The sequence below is a fragment of the Lactuca saligna genome, chromosome 5, assembly GCF_052625555.1.
Source record: "Lactuca saligna cultivar CGN05327 chromosome 5, ASM5262555v1, whole genome shotgun sequence".
NCBI lineage: Eukaryota > Viridiplantae > Streptophyta > Magnoliopsida > Asterales > Asteraceae > Lactuca > Lactuca saligna.
Genome location: NC_136421.1, coordinates 212,188,898 through 212,198,523, shown reverse-complemented (window position 1 = coordinate 212,198,523; position 9,626 = coordinate 212,188,898). Strand labels below are relative to the sequence as shown.

Sequence of the window (9,626 nt, the reverse complement as noted above, 5' to 3'; positions counted from 1 at the left end):
AAAAACAACTTATTAGCTTATTGATTTTTTTCCTACTACATAAACTAATCCAAATATATATATATTTTTTATAAATACTCATTTTATTATCAACATGAATCAATATAATGTTGTTTGTTTTTTTTTCAACAGCTCTTCTTAGCCTCTTTTATCTGTACGGAGTAGAACGCATATAGACATTAGATTTTATAGGTTGTTTGTTTTTTTGAAGACTGCAGACCTAAAAATATATGCGCGTCATTTTTTTGACGTAGATATGGACCAGAGTCTTCAATCCTGTTAAGACATCTTCTAATTTAAAAAACACACTTATATCTTTTTTTTGAACTTAGATTTATTACAATTTTTTCTATTATAAACAATTTTTAATAAAAAAAATGCAATACTAAAAGAAAAAGTCTCGGTGATAGAATAATGATATTTATGACAAATTTATAAATAAAAATTTAATTACAATAATGTTATTGAAGCTATTTATATAGAAATGAGAAAAAAATATAATATTGTTTTATATTTTTTTATATTAAATTTTATAAAATATTTTTTTATACAGTATCATTCATTTCTTTTAGAAAAATATTTATGTTTATTTTTTGATTGATTTGTAAAATAAATTTATAAAACTAAATATGTATAATAAAGTTATAAAATTATTGAAAAACTAGTTATTAGTTTTTTAAATCCGATAAATTAATAAATAAATTTAAGAACACCCACTTCCCACTTAGTAATAGTAAAATCGAGGTTAAAATCAGTATGAGATAATATATCCCACGACACGACCTTTTTCTCTCCTCTCGCACAAGTCCAAAGCTTCTCTCGCGGAGGCGGTAACCGGTGATCGGCTAGAGAAGCTAAGGCCTCAGATCGGCTTTGCTCTCACCAGATTTGGATCCGAGGTAATCAATAATTCTTTCGTTCATCGTCTGATTGTTTATCACTTCACTTCTCGCCTTTTCAGGTTTATGTTTTGTTGGGTTTTCCGATTCGATTTGTTTAGATCTGTTGCTGCGATGTCTCGTATTTTCATGATATGTAGTTTTTATAATTGTTTGTCGTGTGAACATTGTCTGCCTCTGAATCTGTATTATATTGAATTGACGATTTATGGTTAGTGGCTAGCGTTTTAGGGTTTTTGATTGTAGTCAATTTCCACTGTGAATTTTAAACTCGATTTGTGTTCGAAGCTGGATTGACCAGTTGAACACGGTTTTAATGGAATTAGCCTAAGGTTTAAAGAACGGAATCGACCCTCAGCCTCGAACCAAGGCACATGAACATCTCCAACCCCACTCTATTTTTGCCCTTTCATTCTATCTATAGTTTCTTAAACAGAGTAAGGCTCCAACTCAACTCTATTTGCACTCTATAAATACAGAAATGAATATTTACAATCTAAAAGTGTAAATTAATACCATCCCCAACTGCACTTTATTTGTACACTCTTTTTTTTAGAGTTGGGTTGGAGATGAAAGTTATATATCTTATAAAAAATAAAACACCAAACAAATAACTTATTAACTATCAAAAACACACGTCAAGTTTGTAATCAAATTCAAACAGCATAAAAGGCACCTCTTTCTAACAGACAGAAAAAGCAGAATATAAATTGAGCACATAAATAGATACAGACAGACTGATACAATTACAGTCTGACATAACAATCAGTAAATGAACTGAACATAAACATAAAGTCACAATCTAACACAACAGTGAAACACAGAACATAAATTGGATATAAATTGAACATAAAGTCATAAATACATACCTGCATGGCTGCATACAGTCAGTCACACCGACTTCAGAACATAATTAAGAAGATACATCATACACCACACAAAACTTTGCTGAATAACAAAATGATACAGAAGTCACAACATATAAAAAACACACATCCGAAACTGTAAAAGATACAACACATTTTTGTAAAAACAATAGCAAAGATAAACCACAAATCAGATAGAAAAAAAGTTACTATCTGTCTATCTCCATTCAGTCATAATTAAAAAAACTATACAACATCGATTTTGTACTCATCCACTAAACTGGATTCCCCTTTCTAAACTTCCAGAAGATGAATCTTTTAGTTTTATCTCATGTTTGGATGATGCTAAAAGGCATAAATTGCAGATAAGATGGCATCAAAACTGAAGCAATTGCAATCAAAGGCAAGTCAAGCATCACAGTTTTTGTCAAAACATGGAAGTGCTTACTACAAGCAACTGATGGATCAGAATAAGCAGTTTGTTCAGGAGCCAGCAACTGTTGAAAAATGCAATGAGTTGTCCAAACAGCTGTTCTACACTCGCCTTGCAAGGTTAAAAACTATGTTTCAGTTTCGTATATGTTATGGTAATTAATAAACAAGTAAATGAAAGTTGGTTGTTAATTGTTGTTTCTATTTCTATTTCTACAGCCTCCCTAGCCGAAACGAGTCATTATGGAAAGAGGTTGATCATGTGAAGAATCTGTGGAAGAATAAACAAGATTTGCATGTGGAACAAGTTGGGATTGCTGCATTGTTTGGGATTGAATGTTTTGCATGGTTTTGTGCTGGTGAGATTGTTGGAAGGGGTTTCACAATCACTGGTTACCATGTTTGAGTTTTTTTTTTAAAAGGGAAAAAAAAAACACACATAAAAAGAAAAAGCTTTTTTAAAAACTTGCAAGGCTTTTCTATGTCATGGTTTCGTTCATGGGACTTGTGTAATGATACTACTACTAGTGCTACTTCTACATTCTTTCTTGGAAATTTTGAAAGCTGAGAGAAATCAGTTGTAATTTGGTTGCATTTGCATTAATAATCTGCAATTTAGGATGATGACTTTGTTAGTTTGATTCACAAGTGTTTTGCAGAAGAATGACTGGAATTGTTTTATCTTGTTTGCAGGGTGATATTGTTTTTTTTACTCTTTGCATAATATTGTTTGATAGGAAAAAAATGCGCCTTGAATCTTTTTAATTTAAATAACATCGAGTATCATTGTTGTGTACTTGTACTTATAAGTTAACCCAAAAGTAGCACACTTGAGAGTTGAGACAATTTATCAAATACTATTAGGCCCTTTGGAGTACCCTCAATGGGGGCTTCGTTGCCCTCACTAGAACCACAAGCACGAACACCACCCTGGCTGTTTGTTGTTGCTTGTGTTCGTGGTGGGTTGTGGTGGCTACGGCGAAGAACAATGGGCAATCAAAGGTTTTGGGTGTTTGACTCAGTTGACTAGTCGTTCAGTGGTTATTTTTTTGAATTTTGAATTTTGAATTTCTTTTACATTCAACAATATTTTCATATCATTCTTCTCTTCCTCAATTTGTTTACATATTTGTATTGTTTTAAAATCCAAAAACCATGAATCTCAATTAAAATACCCCACCAAACCATAAAAACTGCAAGCCTGACAATCATCTCAATGTGATTTTATGAATTTGCTCCAAGATAGTTTCATTGTCCAACAAATTTAACTTTTTTTGGAAAGGGAACTTCCCTAACGAGGGTTTCCGGGTCAGCTTTCGCACACCGACTAATCCCCCGCTGCAAACATAAAGCTTTACCTCATACCTTGGAGTCACTGCAGGCGAACCTCCACGACCACAAGGGCTGAGTGGTGCTAGGATTTAAACATGGGTCAATAGATTATCCACCATATCTTCCACATGCCTTACCAAGTCACCACAACCCAAGTGGTTCAAATTTAACTTTTTCAACAATCATATCAACATTTTCTCACCCTATAAAATTTCAAAATGATTTCCTCAACCTGTCAACTATTTCCACAACAATTCAAAACTGACTTCGTATACCAACAACATTTCCAACCCATAACCTTTACAACAACGTTTTTCACCACCAAATTCACTTGATTTTGTATATGTTTATCTGAGTCTGGAAATATACATAACGACCAAAATGAAGCTCGTATGCAAAACATACGATCGTTATAAGAAAACGTACCAGTATAATACTGATTTACTTTAAACTGCAAAAACTGTTTTGATACGTTAATGACTTGCACACATCAGATAGAAATTCCGAGAACCGTTTTGGACTCATACTATGATCTATTATTTGATTTCTACTTGAAAATTAATGCGTTCAGGTTTCTGGAATTAGTGCACTCGGCTCTATCATTCTCCACTTTCGAAAAAATACTAGACGTCAGAATCTTGGCACATAAACCTAGAATTGTTTTAGGGACTTTGTAGGATTGATGACATCATCATATACGTCCATACTTGCATGAAAGAGACAAAAATTAGCCAATGCTTCGCTCTTGTACCCCTACCCACATTTTTACCACCTTCCCTCCAATACTCCCTTCACATCTAAGTACCAAGCATGGAGTGTTTGAGTGTTTGACCATCCATAAGAGCATGGTGCACAACAAGGCTTTCAAGACTTGCATGGACTATAAAAAGGAACCTTAGCATGCTCTTTGAATCACCAATTCACTAGCCAAGTATCTCACAAACTCCCTTTCTTACTTGCTCTCTCTCCCTTTCAGTTTAAACACCCCACACACGGTGGGTCTTGACCACCGTAAACAACCGCCACCTCCTCGTCACCCCACTTTATGCCTCCTGTGATCAATAACTAGCCACCACCAAAACCTATTGCCACCCACTGCCCTCCTCCCTTCCTCCTATACCCCTCTTGTCATCCCCCCTCGTCGAACCTGCCAGACAGAAAAGAAACGAAACCAGCGGAGCTGCTCCACTACCGCCCACTACCGTTGAAACTCCACCATCGGCCATCATTTTTTTTCCATCTCAAGTCTCTATTTTTCGGTTTTGATTTCCAAGTCCAAGTCTCAAACTTTTTATAGTTATTTCATGGGTTATATCAAGTTCAAACTCGGGCTTAAGTTCATTGTCATTTTCATGCTTTCTCGAGGTGCTTTTAAAAAAATCACATCACTGAGTCTAGACCAAAAATCATGCATCAACGCAAGTGTTTACGGACACTCTTTTTACTCCTTTATACACTTTAGGAGAGAATACATGTGCAATACTATATTTTGCTTATGAAAAACACTTACCAACTTATATCTAGTTTATAAAAGGTTATTTTGTCAAGTAACATATTACTTACACATAAACTAGTTTTAAACTTGATATATGCATATGTTATATTGTTTAAAATGAAATAACTAGTCAAAAAGAACATATGCTACTTACTGCAAATATGCTATGATTTTTTTGTAATAACTGCATGTCATAAATCGAATGTCATAAAAGTTTATCACCTTTGTAGTATTCAACTTATATGATGTGTGTGTGTGTGTGTATATATATATATATATATATATATATATATGTGTGTGTGTGTGTATTTGAGTGTGTGTGTGTGTGTGTGGGTGGGTGTGTGTTATAAATAATATAACATGAAATTTATACATGTACTTGTGAGATTTACCACCTATTTAAGTGAGTATCATGCACTTTTACGTATATACTTATCGAACATACTCGACTTTTATAAAGTTTATTGAACATAAATCATTTTGCCTAGTGACTTATCCACGTATAAGTTATGTCTATCCACTCTCGATCATATCGCGAATGCTTATCCATGAATAAGATAGGGCGAGTTATTTGTATACATTAGTCATTGGCTTTTATAGTGAGACACTATTAATTAAATAGGTAGAAATACTTGGAAGATCTCTACTATTATAACCGTTAATCATTCGGAGTGAGATACATATGTATATATCTATACTGATTGACACCCCCACCTGCAGTTGCTAGCTACAACCACGACGACACATTGAAGCAGGTGATATTTATCTTATTAGCGCTACAACGTACGATGAAGCATCATAGAGGATGTTTGTAACATACCGACTCCCATGTATTGTAATTAATTAATTTAGTTTCATAATTTCAGAGTAACTTGATTGGATGCCCCAACCGCCGAGTAGAGGAGTTGATGGCTGCGTGATTTTTAGAGTCTACTAGACAAGTTGGAGGACCCCAACTCGACGAGTAGGTGCTGAGTGAGAAAACCCTAATTTTCGGGGTATGTGTTGTCACACCCCCAGGCCAAAATGGCGGAAACATTCGGGGTGAATGACTTCACGTAGTACCATAACAATTGAATATCGTAAAGAAAGTAACACAACCATCATATATATAATAAAAATGTTCATTGTTGCGTTATACATATTTTCAAAAGAATATTAGAATATGATGATTCAAAATGTTTGATAATAAACGCCTTGGCGTTCCTTCTTCAAGAGCTGGTAGTTACCGGTATTACTAATTCCCTGAGAAATACAAGTGGTTTCGAAAAAATGTCAACAATAAAGTTGGTGAGTTCATAAGTGTTTTTGTACTGAAAAAGTATGTCTTTTTGGAAGAAAATAGATGAACATAGTTTCTAGAAAATCCAATATTTTCCACTTATAGTTTGAAAAGTTCCCAAAGTTGGTGGGCGTTAGTATCTTTCGTACTTTAAATGAATAAGATGAATGTTTTCTCAAAATAATGTAAATACTGAATGCATTCATGAATCTCGTAAATCAAGTTTGTTTTTATACTTTCGTGTGAGTCTTATAACCATGCTATTGACACAGACTGCCTGTAACAACATTCTTCAGGTGTTGTAGTGTTATGACATTTGTCACCCCAGACTTGCCGGTGTAATTGTAGCTAACAATTTAGGTGCGGGGTTGTCAATCCCGTATAGATCTATACACAAGTATCTTGCTCTCCCTCCAAGAGATTTTGGTTTATAATACATGACTTGAAATGCATACTTGGGAGTATGTTGAAGTTGAGTATCTCACAATGCTTAGTATAAATAGATTTACGATAAGAAAGTCGTTATTTCCCTTCAGATAAAAGTATTTCGTTTTTCAAGATGTTTACGTAAGGATGTATGAATAACTCACAAACTATACCCATTATAGTTTTTGTTTCAAAAAGTGTGTTCCATTTGGTGAAAGTAACTCGGTGAAATACTACTTGATACGTAAAGTAAAACGTTGATATCGAATAAGAATAGGATAGCAGTTGTATTTATATTTATATAAAATGATACGTTTCCTTGTATTGTACTTGTATTCCCCCCTAAAACATGAAAAGACTTGAAAAGTAGGGGTATGAACTCACTTATTCGGTTTGAAGAGAGTGAGACTAGATTCGAGCAGAACTTCAACTGCGGAAAGCTGCGTCTTCGAGCTTTTCGCGGATCTCGGTAGCGTAGAACCTTCGTCGGGGGCTCGAGTATGAAATCGAGAGCGTTGGGATGGCCTATGGAGCTTATAAGTGTGTGAAAGTGAGAGAGAGTTTGAGAAAGGTGTGCCAAAACCCGGAGCTCATTCCCTCTATTTATAGGGTTGAAAACGTGAGTACGTTGGGCGTACTTCGGTTACTCTGGGCGTAACTTTGCATCATGGCTTACGACTCGAGTCTAGCTAGGCGTAGAGCCTGCAACCGATGGGACTCAACACTGCACCTGAGTACGCTGGGCGTACTCTTAAATTACGACGGGCGTAATTCCTGCTTCAATCTTCTAAATTCCATAACTTTTGTGTACGGGCTCCGTTTTTCGCGTTCTTTATATCCACGCGTAGGTGAGACTATGCTCTACAACTTTCATTTAGACTCCATCGGCTAGTTTTCAATTTATTTTTAATGTTATGTTTTTAATAGTTCGAGACTGCTAAAGTCCGTTAAAAATTCATAACTTCTTTATCCGACGCCTGTTTTCGTTTTTCTTTTTATCATCTTAATCCTGTTGTGGAGACCTTCAACTCTCGTTTAGGTTGCATTAGCTAAATATCGTTCGATTTTTAATTCGAGTTTTTAGCCCTCTACTGCTATTACGAAACTTAGAAAATTCGTAACTTCCTCATACAAGGTCCAATTTGGGCGATCTATTTATGTGCGTTTACGGTTTAACGAACTCTACGACTTTTGTTTAAATACTTAAGGCTAAAAATGTATTTTATTGAAATTTCACTTTTTACGTTAAATAATGTTTTACCGGGTGTAACATCCCAAAAATGCGAGTCAAAATTTTCGTTTTTTTAAAAACATGTACTTAGTAAAACATTTGGAATAATTCATTCAACAAACATTTCATTTCACCAAAAGATGTTGCTGGTCAGAAAACATTGTCATAATCATAAAAATGTCAGAGTACAATTTTCCCAGGAAGATATCGTAATGCGGAATACGAGCAGGTGTGTGTGTGTGTGTGTGTGTGATGTACCGCTACTGCGCCAGCTTCTTCCCCTTCGAAGAAGAGGTCACTGAAACCAAAACTGAAAACTGTAAGCACGAAGCTTAGTGAGCTCCCCCCATAATACCTCATACCATGCAAGCATACAACAGCAGCTAGAAGATACGGGCCTTGCCCACACTCATGGAGATACGGGCCTTGCCCACACTCCGCTAGCCAGAAGATACGGGCCTCTCCCACACTCCACTATCTGGGAGATACGGGCCTTGCCCACACCCTACTCTCGGAGAGATATAGGCCTAGCCCACACTCAGCCACTAACCCATATCATACAAGTATCACATAGACAACAAGTATAGACAACTCTACCATACTGGCATATATCATAATCAACTCAACTAAGAGATACGGGCTCGGCCCACACTCTAATACTAACGTCTCATCTATACGGGCCAGCCTTGGTGCCTTAGACCCGTTACTACTTGAAGGATACTCACCTCAAAGTAACTGCCGATCTGTGTGGAAATTGACTGTTTGCTACTGCTGCCGTTCTGGAAATCCTCCGACTATAATTCCCACAAATACTCAGTCAAATACTGCTAACCGCCTTTAGGGTAAATTGTCTATTTACCCTTAACAAGTCATGAGTCAAGTCACAGTTAACTGCCAGTTGACTAGACTCGTCGAGTTGGCTTGCCAACTCGCCGAGTCCCTTTCTCTATACCTAAGGCTAATAGTCCTTCATCCTACTCGCCGAGTTGTATGAACAACTCTCCGAGTTCACCTTCATCAGAAGAACACTCTAAGTTGTGACTCACCGAGTTGTATGAACAACTCGCCATGTTTTTCTTGAGGTAAGAAGATTGCTATGAACTCGCCGAGTCATGGCATTGACTCGCCGACTGACTTCATGAGTGAGTCTAGCTTCCGACTCACTGAGTCACACCCCATGACTCATCGCTCCCACCTGCCAATACGAAAAAATGGGAAACTCGGGACTCACGACTCGACTCGTCGAGTCGGCCACATGCAAAAACTATACACGCGATTTTGCTTGGATCCAACTGATGCCATTTATAGATCTGGGTTCCTAGGGCCTGGTTTACACGTAAAGTTTCCAACTTTACATGTAAATAAACATCCATTAGATTTTTAGGGCTCAAAATGCACCAAAAGGGTAGATCTAGGGTTTACATGCACTATGATTCCATAAAGGCAGTAGATCCAAGCTCCTGGAGCTCAATCATGCCTAGATCTAGAGGCTAAACAACTTATCATTCACTATAATACACAAAAAAGCTTGGGGAAAGGCTCAAGAAAGACTTTCATGGAGCTACAAGGGACAACAAGCATAAAAACGGAGGGAAAATGAGTTATGCCTCAAGGAAATCACTGATATAACACCAATAAGCTTGGCCTCCTTCCTCTCTTCTTG

The 9,626-nt window shown here is 36.4% G+C and overlaps 1 protein-coding gene across 2 annotated transcripts; it reads left to right on the top strand.

The window, feature by feature from the left end:
- The first annotated feature begins 740 nt into the window (after positions 1 to 740).
- On the top strand, positions 741 to 2,909 carry LOC144998847 (Mitochondrial ATP synthase subunit G protein). 2 transcript variants are annotated; one of them, XM_078958578.1, is made up of 3 exons: positions 741 to 899; positions 2,131 to 2,317; positions 2,417 to 2,909. In XM_078958578.1, exons 2-3 carry the CDS (start codon positions 2,136 to 2,138, stop codon positions 2,601 to 2,603), a joined length of 369 nt encoding a protein of 122 aa, XP_078814704.1. In that variant the 5' UTR covers positions 741 to 899; positions 2,131 to 2,135; the 3' UTR covers positions 2,604 to 2,909. The 2 variants fall into 2 exon arrangements, with proteins under 2 accessions (XP_078814704.1, XP_078814705.1); XM_078958579.1 differs by having other exon boundaries at positions 744 to 899; positions 2,118 to 2,317.
- Positions 2,910 to 9,626: the final 6,717 nt, after the last annotated feature.